Here is a 15,683-nt window from a genome sequence, read left to right on the forward strand (position 1 = left end):
GTCATCAGCACGTGGGGAAATCGAATGGGTCATTGGCCGTTGGTTTTCAGCAGACCAATCGTGAAGCAGTTCACGTGCTTTATTTGGCTTGTCATTGGTCCAAAATCATATATCGTGTATGGTAATACATATCAGCTGTTCCTACATGCACCTGCCTTGTCAATGTGTCACATTTAGATTTAATCGAATCGCAGAGTCAACAACTTCCTAAATCCCGCCCTAATTCTTTTCAGACAGTACGTCTGGCCAATCATTTAACAGCTCACATTTTCGGGGTGTTGCTACAGTGTTTCTCGAAGAAACCGCACGGCAAAATGTGCAACTAATAGCAGTTCAAAAAGGTAACGCAGGGAAAGGTAGTGGGGTGTTGTTATAGCGTTATAGCTGACTCTTCCCCCCTGACTGTTTCACAGAACACCTCATTTGAAAAACGTCCAATGTTTCATTACAGTGATATTCTTTTCATTTTAAAGAAGATAACGATTAACTTAGTGTTTTGGATTGGCAGCATGCTAGCAAGTTAGCTAGCTAAAGTTACAAGCGTATGATCTGCGCGAAAGCAGCCGCGACAGTCAGAGAGAGCAACTGGCTGAGGAGTCATTTATATTTTTTGTAACACTGGTCTCTCCCAGACGCGAAAGGGTAAGAACCTTATTGTGGTTTTTATTTTGATGGTGATGATAATGATTATTATTATTATAGTGCTATTGCTGGTGGTGTTAGGCTATTATTATTATTATTATTATTATTATTATTATTATTATTATTATTATTTGCTGTTAGTAACTATAGCTTAGTCGCCCCTTGAGAGCTAGCTTGTTGCTAATGGTGCTGTTATCGTTTAGCATACTAATATTAGAGGACGGTTTGCCTAAATGTTGGGGAAAAGATGCACTGAAGAGGAAGTAGCTATTTATTTTGCTTTACGAACACATTTGAATGGAGCATGTAGAATAATCAGCGTTCGCTAATGATACCTACGTGTCAATGCAGTGTGCAATAATAATAATGTGTAATGCATCTCTTTGCAATGTAATTGAAATTTCCAACTGTGATATACTCGACGAAATAAGGTCTTGATTGTTATCCGATGCGCACTTTTCAGTTTACAAAGAAGATCCCGCAATGGTTGACACAGTCAAAACGCTGGGCATCGTGTTTGATAACGAGCAGAAGAATGGATACTGTAGCGGGGAAATCGTATCCGGACATGTGTTGCTGGATTTGCTGGCAGTGACTCAAATAAAGGCCATCAAGATAACGGCCAGAGGGTGTGCGCAGGTCTGCTGGAACGAGGGACCCTGCGGAGCGTCGTCGCCCATCACTGCTCCCATGGCAACACCATCTCTGGGACACTGTATTAAAGAGGAGGTGGAATATTTCGGTGCTTCACAAACTCTAATTGAAACAACAGGTACACTTGCATAATAAACTATATATTATATATCGGATATATTGCATTATGAGCTTATTATCATGCAGGTTAAGAGCAGTTAAGGGCGGATACTGTGCAGTATTACGTGAAAGTATAACATGGAACACATGCTTAATTTGTGTTCATAAATTATTAATATATTGTAGGGATTACACAAATCAACAAAATTGTCAATTCATGAATTAACTCATCAGTTCTAATTCTGCTGAGGAATTTTAAATTCTATGAAATTCCATGTTTGTTATAATTTTTTATTCCCACATATCTGATATAAAATAGTGTCATATATCATCAGTGCTGAACATCATAAAATGTTAAATGTACCTTTCAGGGAGTATTCAATTTACAATTAAACTATCACATAAATATACATTTTGGCTAGGTCTGCTATACAGTAATACAACATGCCTCAAAACCTTAAAACACAATGAGTATTTTTATTGAATTCATATGCTTTTATTGATGTATTTTACACTTTTATTGGATTGAATCATTACATCTTCAAATTTCACATCGCTAAGACTATATCTCAGGCCTAGATATCTTGCCAGCGACACTGAAAATGCCTTCCAGTGGTGCAGATGAGGCAGGGATGGCAGGCTCTTGGGATGCGAGTTGGGCTCAGTAAGGGAACTGGTTCTGGATTTCTTTCCAGTACTGGAGAAGATGAGACTGCTCAGTATGGCATGGTAGGCTAAGCTGTGCTTTGTACCTCCAGGTAACTGTGGTTGAGGCTGGAGCCATCCATATGTTGGTGGGGAGAGTGAGAGGACCTTGTTTGTTGGCATCTCCTTGATGATGTGTCTTTCTCCACCCATGCACCTCCTAGGGCCTGTAGCGTAGTGGTTAAGGTACATGCCTGGGGACCCGTAAGGTCAGTGGTTTGATTTGTAGCCACGATAAGGTCCGCTCAGCCGTTGGGCCCTTGAGCGTCTGCCATTAATGCAACAGTGAAGTTTGAGCCTTGGGTCCTGGGTGGCAGCTGAGACCACTTCGTATCTTCAAATCATTAAAATACAGTTTATAAGAACTGGAGACTTATGCTTATCAGTTTCATTGATTGACAGTGTCGAATGAAGCTGTAGGCTGCCATATTTTATATATACCACGGATGAGTGGGAAAGAAACATTTATATGTTCTGTGTAGCTCAGAAAACAGTGATCACTGACAAGTAATTAGTTCAGTGTAATTTCATCAGGTCAAATTCATAGTTTTGAATGGACTTTATAGGGAAATTTGCTTGTTTGCCTCAGAGGCTTAATGAAATGCAATACCTCCAGTACCCAGTAAAGCTTCAGGGGGAATGTCAATCCCTGGTCCCCTTGCTTCAGACTTATCTGGCTATTTTTCTATTTAAGTTTTCACTGTTATGGCCATTTTTCATGCTTGCCACAACATAGTGAATGAAGACCTCTGACGCATTGCATGATATGCGTAACTCCTGTATCAAATTTCTGTTGCTCTTGTGGTTTTGGTTTCTGTTGCTTAAAGTGGTGTAAGCATCTGAACTTTTGCCTTCATGATTTTTAGAGGGCCTGCTTATTCCAGTGTGGATGAAGCATGGGTTTTTCTCAGGTGCCAAATAATCAGTTACACTGATCTCCACAAGGTCATCTCCATCATTATCATTATCATCTGTGTCATGAACCTCTTATGGTGGGAAGAGAGTGAATGCCTTCACCATTTTACAGCATTATTATCAGTCACAATGACGGACACTTTGTTGACAATGTTGTCGATACAATAATATTCTCATATTTCTGAGAAATGTTTTCTGCTGTGTGTAGTTCAAAGTCCAGAACGAAGAGACCTATTATAACCAAAACATATTTGCATACCCCTGCTGGACTAGATATCCTGAGTAAAGCAGATTAGAAGTATTGAACTTGTCATCCTTGATGATAGCTGTGCCTTGTGGAATAAGCTTACGACTTGGGTGCTTGTGGCACCTTGGCACGGGTTAAACAAGGTTCAGTTGAGAATTTAGTCCCTTTGTTTCCACAGTTCACGGAAGCAGGCCATTGGCAATGTAGTCGACAATGCTGTCAGTAAGCTCCAATTGATGACTGTTGGTGGCTGGCCATTTCGCAGTGTCAGTGTGGTCAAACAATTCAGTATGTCCGGTTCAGTTGAGCTGTAGCTGCTCCACTAAGAATGTCAGAATGCTTTTTCTTGAAGAAAAAAAGGAGAAAAATAGTTAGGCTCTTGATTAGGTCTGTGATACAGTGACTGACTCATACACTTGGCTCAGAAATGATCGGCACCCTTGATAAAGAATTTCTCGTATTATTTTATAAAAATTGATGTGTTGTTGGAAGATTAAAAAAAAAATTTTTTTCATGCTTGTTAGATCCACACAATTTGAATACTTAGTGGTCACTAGCTAAGAATGCATGCAAACAATTAGAAAAATGGTCATCTGTTAGTTGGAGGAAAACAAAGAAGGGTGCCACCGTATGAAGCATATTAAACTGGGCTTGATTCAGTGAGTTTCAAGGACACATTACACAGTGTTTATTTAATTGGCATACTGATGAGAAATCTTGCCTTTGAAGGTTCCTTTTTTTTACACAAGCCCTCCGTTATTGTTTTCTCAGCAATTTGTTAGTGTTGCATGCAGAGAATTAGAATGCTTAGCAGGGGCACAGGCCAAGGTAAATAATATGATGTAAGATGTATAACGGTTATTGGAAAAGCGCAATTACAATAGCCTCCACAGAACTTTGATACTGTTATGTAAATAAGCACTATTGTATGAGAAAATTGTAACACAACTTCCACTGAAATGCTCAGTCAGATGATGCCAAGTTGGTAGTTACTTGAGGCTGTGAGACTTTCAACACTGGGATAACACAACTCCGGGCTATAACGTTATCTTATGTGTAAACCCTTTAAAACAATATATTTACTCTACACATTTACTCTTGACATTAAGGCATACAGACCATGAAAGCAAATACATTATACATGTTGTCACAAAAGCAGCTAATGTTGTTGTTGGCTAGCCTCCAAATGACGCAAAACTCTGTTACTACCTCATCAAGTTATGTTTAAAACATTTAAAACTATATTTTAAAACTGAATTTGACATTAAGACATACAAATCATGAAAGCCAAGACATTAAAGTGGTCACAAGTGGTTGTGATTGTGTGACTGCATGGTGACTGATGACCAGTAACAAGCTGGCTAACCTCCAAACAATACATAAACTAACAACAAAATGCAAGAAATTTCACTTTCTTGGGTTTAAAAGCTTAAAAACTATATTTTTACTGAATTCGGCATTAAGACATGCGGATTATGAAAGCAAAGATATTGTCCTACAAAATTAAGATGAAGAATGACAGGTGAACATTTTCTTTTTGAACAAATTAAAATGAGTTGACAATTGGCCCTGTATAACATTGTAATTGTGATACACATATTATGACAGAATGATTTGTTTAACCATCTTTTATTTATTCATATTTAGCATGACAATACAGCCTCTTTTAGAAGTGGACTTTCATGGAATTCCAATTCAATTTCAGTTCTATATCCTTAGAGCTGGCTGCAATTCCAATTCCAGCTCCAGCAATTGAGTTGAAATTTTCCGTTGATGCATTCTCAGTTCAATTCCGGAATGGCCCCAACCATGCTGTATTGCTACTTTCATGTTGCTGCTTGTATTTTTGGGAGGGGAGCAGAAAATGTCATGAAGAACATTTACGCAATGACGTTCAACAATTAACTCACAGTACTGACGGCCACAAGTTGCCACTGGCACAGGACACAGCCTTGTTGCACAACCCTTTGTGATATCCTCAAATTGAGAAAACAAAACTTGCACAAACACGTCTGTCTATGACAGTTCCGATGTTGCACTGATGCGACAGGTGGAATTTTACAGCAAAGAGCATAGAGATGGCTCTGCGCATTTGTGTGGGAGGGAAACGGCATGACTCTGGAATGCGAGCAAAACAAGACATGGCCAGAGGTCTCCCTTCCTGCTCCCTGAGAGATCTCTGTTTCTGTTTAAAGTTATTTTCAAACGGCGATACACAGGCACTCGCGTTACATGACCTTTGCGTGGTAGGCAGCTTTATCCAGAGCTGCTTGCGTAGTTATCCACGTGCAGAGCTCCATGTTTACCTTTCAGTCTTTGCAGTGAGAGTCTGCACCTTTCTCAGCGGTGCAGCATTAGTGCCATACGTGCTGTTTGAACCCGCGACCCTCCAGTTGCAGGTCTCATGCCGAAACCTCAATGAGACTCAAAGATAGCTCACTGAACTTGCAGAGAAAAAAAGCACACTGGTCTAATGTGAGGGCTACAGAACCGAACTGGTGTCCGTGTCTGTGACCTTACATTTGAAGTGTAGTTATTGTACCTGTTCCATTCTCATTTTAATACATATTTTTATGACTGCTTGCTGTTTTTGCCATAACATTTTATTTATTGTTTGTTTGTTTGTTTGATGATGCAGGCAGTGAAGACGGGGAGTGGGTCAGGCTTGATGCCGGCAGACATGAGCTTGCTTTTCGGTTTGAGCTCCCTCAGAGGTGAGTAACTGCAACCCCCCCCACCCCTCCAAAAGTAAACATACTGGTGTGCCTTGTGATTTTGGAATTACTGCATCTTTGGGTAGTGGCCATGTCTGCTGATATTGCGTCCTCATTTCCAGTTTGTGTGATTGGCAGAAGTAAACAGAGAAGGAAATCTGCTCATTTCTAACATTACTGGCTAATAGATGTCAAGTAGACAAAATATTATATAGTATTTTATCATGGCATCCACCTAATCTTGAATCTTGTGAACATGAGGCAGCTATTCTCCTGATAATATTATATGTTTTCAAGTAGATGTGTTTACAGGCAAGCTAGCAATAAGAAAGTTTAAAGCCACAGAATGCAGGTAATAGTCAGGGTCAAGGGTTAAGGTGGGTTCCTCCAGTGCCTCTGGGGAAAAAATACCTTTGTGTGCACATTCAGAGAAGTGTTTTTCTGTCGAGCGTCTTCGTGACAACGTTTCTGTAAAAAGCACTGTACAAATAAAATTGAATTATAGTGCTTTGCAACAGGACGTTGTACTGCTAGTCCTTTTACAGTACACAGATAGAGAAAGAAACATTACTGTGGTAAATGGCATGGAGTTGGTCGAGTTAATCAGGTTTGTTGTTTTTTTGTTTATTTGTTTTTAATCTGCATAACCAACATAAATGTCTTGTTCTCAACAATGCCAGTGCAACAAAGAATTTAAATGAAAAGTGCACACTGCTGAAGACTCCAGCAGGTGTTCAGGTAAACATATAGGAGTAGTTCCGATGTGTCTCCAGTTCAGTTTTTGTTAGGCATGTTAGGACGTCAGTTGGTGGTTCATGTGGGATGAAACGGTGTCTAAATGAAACTACTGTATCATTAAAGAGATTAGTCATGGTAAAAAAGATAACATTCAACATAAAATTATTTGCGAGCTATAGTTTTATTAACTCACATTAGCTAACCTGCTAGACTTGAATACTAGTTCAAATTGGCAAGAGCAATCTACTAGATCATTGCTCAGTAGGCTATAGCTTGAACGATTGATTGATAGCTTTCTAGACTACTGCTTTGCTTGCTAACAAAGTATCTACACACTATAATGAATCAAAACTTGCCGTTTGCCATCTAAATTGTAGTGTGGCCAGCTAGCTAGTCTGTAATGGTAGCTACAGTACTTACTTGTTAGCAAGATGCCCTCTTTGTCCCATTGTGCTTGGATCTCGCTAACAACCAAGTTTCAAAAATGACAAAAATGTAAATTTCATGTACATTGGGGAATTACTTTTGAAACACCCTTTTCCAGCGCGGCCGATTTGCTGCCACAGTTTGAGCTAGCTTCTCATTTGTCAGCACTGTCTTTCCTGGGTTAAGAACATTTTGTTGATGATTATAGGTAGATGACACAGTTGGTGACACACCTATCTTCATGTGCTCTTTCAGGCCCCTGGTCTCGTCGTTTGTTGGGAGACACGGGAAAGTTCAGTACGGCGTGAACGCAGTTCTCCAGAGGCCCTGGGCCCAGGACCAGAGCGTAAACAGAGAGTTTCCCGTCCTTAGCCACATTGATGTCAACTCCCCCCCTCTGCTGGTACGTTGGGACATGGATGAGAGGGCTTGACAGGCTTTCTCTCAAAATTCCTTGGAAGTTCTTAACAAGATTCTTAAGAATAGCGTATTTGAACAGGTACCGACAAGATCTTCTGTTGGATTCCTCTGTGACCTGTTTCCTCCTTTTCACCTCCTTATTGTAGATTCCACAGAATAAAAATGAATCACAAAAAGAATTGTGTTTTTGAATTTGGTGCCTTTTAGGATTTGAATGGTGGGTGGTTCAGTTTTGGAGTTCTCTGGAATTGGTTGAAATACACTTTGAAGTTCCCTGTTGATGTTTCTTTCTCTTGTTTACATTTTTGGTATTGGGAAATAATGACGCTTCAAGTTTCTCTTTCCTGTTTCGACATACACTGCTCGTAACACTGCATAGGAGTGTTTGTTATGATCCGTACCAGACCCCCCCCCCCCCACTGCGAACTGCCATTCTGTTATCTGAGCTCTGTCCCTGGAGCCCTGTTTTTTGGCCTGGTCATCTGTGACCACAGGTTTTTCCGCCTGGTCTGAGACCACAGGCTTATTGGCTTGGTCTAAGAGCAACACCTTTTCAGCCTGATCTGAGACCACAGGCTTTTTCGGCCTGGTCTTAAAACACAGGGGTTTTTTTCCTGATCTGAGACACAGGCTTATCAGCCAGATCTGTGACACAGGCATTTCCGCTTGATCTGAGAACATAGGCTTTTCGGCCTGGTCTGAGAACACTGGTTTAAAAAAAAAAGCCCTCTTCAATACCAGGACTGTGGGAACAGGACTGAAATGCATGCAAGGCACCCTCTGATCTCAACCCTTTCTGGCTCTTTTCAGTCTGCCGTTTCTACCAACAAGGAGAAAATGATCAGCTGGTGGATCTTCACCTCCGGCCCAGTGTCTCTGAGCGTCAACATCGACAGAAAGGGCTACTGCAATGGTGAGAGTCACAACCTGCTTTTCATCCTAATGCTGAGGTACAGGAAAACACATCATTAAGTGTACCGTGCAATTGACAAAATGTGCCTACAAAACCGGGTTTATGGTGCCCGCAAGCAAGATATTTGAGCTGACCTTGTTGAAACATTTTGTTGTTACCAGATTGATCACGCTTGAACCGCACCTGATCGCAGGCTGTGCCAGACTTCTGAATTGATGCAAATAAATAATTTGCCTTTCTTGTGAACCATTTTCATTGCATTACATTATTATTACAATATTGGCATTTGGCAGACGCTCTTATCCAGAGCGACGTACAGTTGATTAGACTAAGCAGGAGACAATCCTCCCCTGGAGCAATGCAGGGTTAAGGGCCTTGCTCAAGGGCCCAACGGCTGTGCGGATCTTATTATGGCTACACCGGGAATCGAACCACCGACCTTGCCAGTCCCAGTCATGTACCTTAACCACTACGCTACAGGCCGCCCCCCTTTAATGTGATGCATGACGTGCAGTTTTATTTCCCGCCCTTTTCCCCCCTCTCGTACCAGGAGAGATGATCCCCATCTACGCCGAGATCGAAAACTGCTCCTCGCGCATCGTCGTGCCCAAAGCCACCATCTACCAGATCCAGACCTGCCTGGCCAAGGGCAAGACCAGAACCTACAGGCAGGCGGTGGCCAGCGTGAGGGGCAACCACATCCCCTCAGGAAGCTCTGACACCTGGAACGGGAAGACCCTGAAGATCCCCCCCCTGCCCCCCTCGGTCCTCAACTCCGCCCTCATCAGGGTGGAGTACTCTTTAGCCGTGAGTGTCCGAGGAAGCCAGCCATTCACCCAGATTTTTTAAGCAGGCAGAAGGCCACGGGTTCAAACCCCAAATGGAGAAGCACTGTTGTATTTTGTGTTGTAAATCCTAACAAGCATTTTAGTCTTAAATATAGACTTATTTATGTTCCTTTTTTTTACTGAGTAAGACAAAACGTTTGGCGATGAGGTGAGAAAGTTTTGCCAATGGGGTAAGATCATTTCACTTGTCAAGCAAAAAGTGCAACTTAAAAACAATCTAATATTGTGATTCAAAAATATGATTTTAAGTTTCTAAAACACTTTTCTGTGGTGCAAGAGTGCCATTTATTTCAGTAAATGTCCAGCTGTTTTAATGATCCCTTTGTTTGCTGGTTAAACAGCTGGGAGTGATCAGAAGGTCTCCAGGTTCAAGTTGTGAACCCAGAAATACTGCTGTAGCATTAGAGAGAGTCTTTAACACAGCCAGGCACGGAGCTGCATCGGCAGGAAAGCGCAGATGCTTCTAGAATCAGCTGGTGAGCACGGACATTGTCTCCTGCTCACTGTGCGGCCTGTTTGCTTTGGCCGTCCGTTGGGAAAGCCCCCGCAGCAATTATTTATCGGGAACGCCGTGTGGGAAAGTTCAGCACACAGAGGAAGAAGGCAAACGCATCTTTAACTTCCACTTCCACAGTTTTTTTGCTGCATGTGAAACGGATAGCCACAAACACGTTTCTAAGTGGCTAGTTTGTAGCACGTAAAAAAATGATGATGTTCCCTCCTGGAGCAATGCGGGGGGACTGTCTTCACACCTGACTCCCTGGTAAAGCGAGGGTGGAAGATCAGCAGTTCTTCGACCTGGAAGACCGTGATTTGATTGTCCTTGCTATAGGCAGTTATAACAGCGTTCAGTGCGTGAACCTGGCCTGTCTGAGTGACGATGTGTCTTGTGAAGGTGACGGTGCAGATCCCGGGGGCCAGGAAGCTGACGGCCGAGCTGCCCATCGTGATCGGCACCATTCCGTACGCAGGGCTGGGGGCCCGCAGCGCCAGCGTCAGCAGCCAGGTCAGCCGCTACATGAGCTGGCTCGCTCTGGCCCTCCCTGAGGAGCCTGAAGGTACGCTCACACCCCCCAATCCTGCTGAGTCACTGAGCTGATTCACTGAGCTGATTCACTGAGCTGAGCCACTCAGCTGAGTCACTGAGCTGAGTCACTGAGCTGAGCCTCAGGCTGCGTAATGGTGGTGTGTGTGTGTGTGTGTGTGTGTGTGTCTGCGAGTGTGTGTATGCATCTGCATGTGTCTGAATGTGTGTGTATATGTGTGTGTCTGCGTGGGTGTGTGTGCGTGTGTGTGTATATGTGTGTCTGCGAGTGTGTGTTTGCATCTGCGTGTGTTTGAGTGTGTGTCTTGAGTGTGTGTGTATATGTGTGTGTGTGTGTGTGTGTGTGTGTGTGTCTGCGAGTGTGTGTTTGCATCTGCGTGTGTCTGAGTGTGTGTGTATACAAAATATATCAGAGGTAATCAATATGATTCAAGACCATGTCAATGTCGGGTAGAGTGAAAATGTTTCTCCAGGTTTCCATGTTGAATAGACCAGCTCTTGCCTCATCACTGTTTCACATGTGATTTCAAAATCCAAAGCCAACATGACGCACTCGTTGGCATCATACATTACAAAATAACAGCTAATGCCCTCAGTAATGCTGAGTGGAAAAATACACAACCACTCTCCCAATTTGGTAGCCAATTGTACCCCATTTCATCCAATTAGAGTCTCATGCTTGTGACCGTGATTCCGAGGTGCCCGAGGTGCTTTTGTGTGCGGCGATCAGCTAACCCTGCTAAGTCCCTCCCTCTGGAGCAGCGAGCCAATTATGCTGCTCCACGTGAGCCTGCCAAACTTGGCTTTTCAAGAACCCCCGGTCCTCGGTGTGCAACTGCAGCGAACTGCAACCGCAAGTCCGCCGCATCTTAGCCTGTTGCGCCACCGCGGCTTAACTTTAAAGTGATTTATCGATGAGAGAACACACGTATAGCCATTTCTGCTCAGGGCCTGGTCCATTTTGAGTAAAAAATAAATGCCAAAACTGGAACAGCTTTGACTCAGGTCATGAGTCTTCCCTTGCTGTCTCTCCTCCCAGCCCCTCCAAACTATGCCAACGTGGTAACAGAGGAAGAGTTTGAGCTCTACACCCCCTCCCTCATCCAATCAGAGGACCTGGAGCGCCAACTGGGGGGCCCAATCTTCGCCTACCTCCAGGAGTTCCAATTTCAGCCTCCCCCAGTCTACTGTGAGGTGAGCCTTCACACGAGTCACTTTAAAACATAAATATAGGTTTGCATAGAATAGGTTATGTAATATGTCTGTCAGTTATGAAATTCACCTTGCTACTAATAGCAGTCGCAGTGTAGACATAAACTACAAATAATGTGTATGCAGTATATTACATGTCAGTAGGTAAAGTACATTACAGTACATTTCATGTTATTTGGCTGATGCTTTTATCAAAAGCGACTTACAGTTGATTAGACAAAGCAGGAGACGATCTCCCCTGGAGCAATGCAGGGTTAAGGGCCTTGCTCAAGGGCCTTAGGGCCCCAGTCATGTACCTTAACCACCATGCTACAGACTCGACACACTTCCTGTATCTTTCATGCACATATATGAACATCGACCACCAGGGATTTTGGGCTGCATAAAAATATCTCCACTACCCCAGAAAATCCTACTATATGTTCTAATATGGTCTTAGAGCTCCTGTCTGCCAGGGCCATTGGGAATTGATCTAAAGCTCCTCCCATCCCCCCTTTACAATGCCACTGGCCATATGCTATAGGTTTCTACCACAAACTGTACCCCACTTGTTCGTTCTAAAAATATCCACCCAGCTTCATTAAAATTCCTAATCATTGGGTGGGGAGGAGGAATGTTGTCATCCTTCACTGGAGCATTTAATTGTCAGAATAATTTTCAGTAGCCTGATTTGATTCCCATTAAAACAAACGCTAAGAATGAGCTATTCCAGTAGATCAGTATCTGCTGGTGAGCTGTGTTTCCTGATGATCACTGCGAAAAAACAAAAAATAAGCCAGTCTCAAGCATTTTAGTCTTATATTTCGACTTAAAATCTTATTGCCTGTGAGGTAAGGCAGTTTTACTCAATTAAATTTCCAATGGGGTAGGAAATGGTCGCAAACGGTAACGTAAAACAAGAAAAAGACTCATTACAAGACTCAGTGGGGCAGCCTGTAGCCTAGTGGCTAAGCTACATGACTGGGACCTGGAAGGTTGGCGGTTCAAGCCCCAGTGTGGCCACAGTAAGATCTGTGCAGCTGTCGGGCCCTTGAGCAAGGCCCTTAACCCCGCATTGCTCCAGGGGGGGATTGTCCCTTGCTTAGCCAAGTCTACTGAGTCGCTTTGGATGAAAGTGTCAGCTAAATAACGACTTATTTAAAATCTAATTATTTAAAACTACAACAGTTGTGATGCACGCTTTAGCGCAGTGTTAACGTGACCGTTTTCCTTCTCCCAGGTGGACCCGCACCCGGTCTGGGTTCAGGAGCCGCCACCTCCGCTGGGCGTTTCCGTGACTTCAGCAAGCCTGCCACTTTAACCGAATCCCCCCCCCGCACTTTACGCTCCAGTTAACCCCACTTTCCTCAAAGCTCAAGTATGTTAGCCATGACCGATCTTCACAACGTCTTCGCCCTCTCCTGCGAGGATGACCGTGGTAAAGCCGTGACCGGGCCGGCGAAAGAGGACCGTGAAAAAGCGGACTGCGACCGTGGGAAAGGCCCCATCCCTCGACGTGGCGTTTTACAACCGAGCTTCGGCGCATGAACGCGGCCCCCCTCTCGTACACGGATGGGCACGGCGGCCGTGGGAAAAGATGTGCTTGTAGCATTCAAAGGATAATTTCTAAATTTGCACGGCTTGTGTCTCAGATCAAACAAACAGAAACGACAGAGCGCGCCTTTTAGAAACCGGCACTCTCGTCAAAGGAAAGAAAAAAAAACGGCTTCAAAAACGTACCAATGTATTTTTTCCGCGATTGTAGAGCGATTTCATCGGTGGGTTCGTAAGTTCGATCTGTGCCTTTTCAGTTACACGGTGAAATTCTATTTCTGGCTTCGGAGGTTGAAAAATGCTTCTGTTCAGGAGAGAATCATTTTTTGTAACTGTCCTTCAGTGTTAAGTTCAAAGGACAATCAAGGTGCTGCTCTGATTGAAGGTTTGAGGATAAGTGATAATAAAATAACTGCCTTTGGAAACAAAGTGAGTGGATGCGAGATGGTACTGTTAGTACAACTAGTGTTCTCAGGACACAAGGAATCAGGGTTTTTAGAGACGGGAAGGCTCAGGAATAATTGTTGTTTGTGGAAGGGCTTTTCTGCCACAGTAGACTGTAATTTGTGGTACACCACGGCAATACTAATCTACATTAAACTGCACAGATTTTCTTTGTCATATCGAAAGCATTCCCATACAATGCCAACCGCAACTGACAGGTGTGTCGAATAGAGACACTTGAGTTTACACGTTTGGTCTAGAGAGGGAGTTCCTCTTTAGGGTCCATGCTGCCATTACATGAAGATAGGTTTACGTGTAGCCTCACTTCATTCATTTAACAAAACGTTTACTTTTATATGACATCTTCAACACAAAGTGTGAAGATACCAAAGCTCACATTTGAAATTAACTAGCCAAGTACTCCAAGCCTGCTAGTGCTGCTTGGGTTTCTGTTTGGATGTAGACATCTCTTTAAAAATGTTCAATACAACACTATGGGGGAAATAATGTCTTTATACTGTGGCTGCCTTCAGTGTATTGCTATAAATTGCCAATAGCAAGTGCCTCTGGAGTGCTTGGACTGTGGATTATGATGTCTGTGCCTGAGTGCTGTAAACTTTATAGGCCGTATATATCCTTAGCATCTGGGTGAGTTTATTTAAGTATTGATTTTTTTTTTCCTGCAATTTCACAGAATGCTAATTAAGTGCCTTCAAAGCTGCTATGTTGGGCCATCAGTAGTGATAAACAGACGTCTCCCAGGTATATTTTAATGTTTACGGCCTTGGGTTTAACACAATCTGGAGCGCCACGTGCTAACAAGCCCAAGAATCGAGGCTGTCCATTCGCTGAATCATTGAGATGTCATAAAAGTGTTGCTTATTGTTATTTTGTCTGTTAATCCATCTCAAATCAATGCATTACTTGTTTTTTTTATGTTGTTGCTTTGCTGCTTTTTGTATTGTAAATTAAAGTGTTAAAATATTTTGAGGTACTGCCTGTTGGAAAACCCAGTCTCTTCAGTCAGTGTGAAATGGGGGCTGACACAATGGCCATCAGACATCAGCTGCCATCGCCTTCACGGTTCAGCCTAAAAACAACGTCAACGGGGTCTTAGTCATAATAGCATGTTATATTAAAAAAATGAATAGTCACTATTCTTGAACGTTCAGTATCATTTCACGCAAATGTATACTGAATAAACATTATCAGTGTTCTAACAAGATGCTCATTTCCTTGTGCTTACGAATGACTTTGATATTGGTGCAACTGTATGAATGGTGTGCACACACTGGTTCATTTGATTACCATTCATTACCAGGGGACAAAAGAAAAGACTCTTTTCACAATGAACGACTACGTGCCAAAGTATTTTTTTCTGAGATGGGTAATTGGTTACAGCCTGGCTGCTGCAGTACCTGCCCTGCTTTTTCATTGGATGATTCAGCCCAGATTAAATATAAATTAGTAAATTTAAGCGATTTGTTGATTTGTCCTTCAACAAAACTGAGTTCATAGGTCAGGAGGGGAAGTGTGTTTAATGTGAAACTGCACAATCTGGCCCTAGAACCAGACCAGGGGTTGACATTCTCCCATAGCTCGCAAACTTCTGTGATTACCAGAGGTATTCCAATGTATTAAACCTATGGTGCAAAAAAGCCAATTTCCCTATTGCGCATGCGCTGGTGCCGAAACAAAATCCCAGAGTCAAACATGGCAGCCTCCATGAACTGACTTCATGCGCTATTTAGCAGCTCCCATAGGAATCCATGGAATCGGTAAGAGGAAGCTGTGTCCAGTTCTTACAAAATATATCGTTCAATGCCAAAAAATTAATCAGTATTTATTAAAAATGTGTAATCACCAGCCTTTAACTGAGTCAAAGTTGGGAGACTTAAGTGCTCATGGTTGCGAAAGCGCTACTTAAATGTTATTTCCCACGTTAAATAGTTTGCATTAAAGCGCAACTTAAATGTTCTTTCCCACGTTAAACCATATGCAGTATATAACCCGCACATCCAATGGCAGCTCTGAAGAACTGAAAAACTTACACGGGTATTTAGGAGTATCGAGCCTCGTCGTAGTTCAGTCGTGCGTCGTGGAAACACATTTTTGCGTGTTATTAGCA

The 15,683-nt window shown here is 42.8% G+C and overlaps 1 protein-coding gene across 1 annotated transcript; it reads left to right on the top strand.

Moving 5' to 3' along the window:
* The first annotated feature begins 306 nt into the window (after positions 1-306).
* On the top strand, positions 307-14,549 carry LOC133111390 (arrestin domain-containing protein 4-like). Its single transcript, XM_061221710.1, has 9 exons — positions 307-642; positions 1,106-1,414; positions 5,901-5,976; positions 7,396-7,543; positions 8,371-8,473; positions 9,024-9,280; positions 10,217-10,379; positions 11,406-11,560; positions 12,798-14,549. Exons 2-9 carry the CDS (start codon positions 1,126-1,128, stop codon positions 12,876-12,878), a joined length of 1,272 nt encoding a protein of 423 aa, XP_061077694.1. The 5' UTR covers positions 307-642; positions 1,106-1,125; the 3' UTR covers positions 12,879-14,549.
* The last annotated feature ends 1,134 nt before the right edge of the window (positions 14,550-15,683 follow it).

This window comes from Conger conger, chromosome 15 (assembly GCF_963514075.1).
Source record: "Conger conger chromosome 15, fConCon1.1, whole genome shotgun sequence".
Classification (NCBI taxonomy): domain Eukaryota; kingdom Metazoa; phylum Chordata; class Actinopteri; order Anguilliformes; family Congridae; genus Conger; species Conger conger.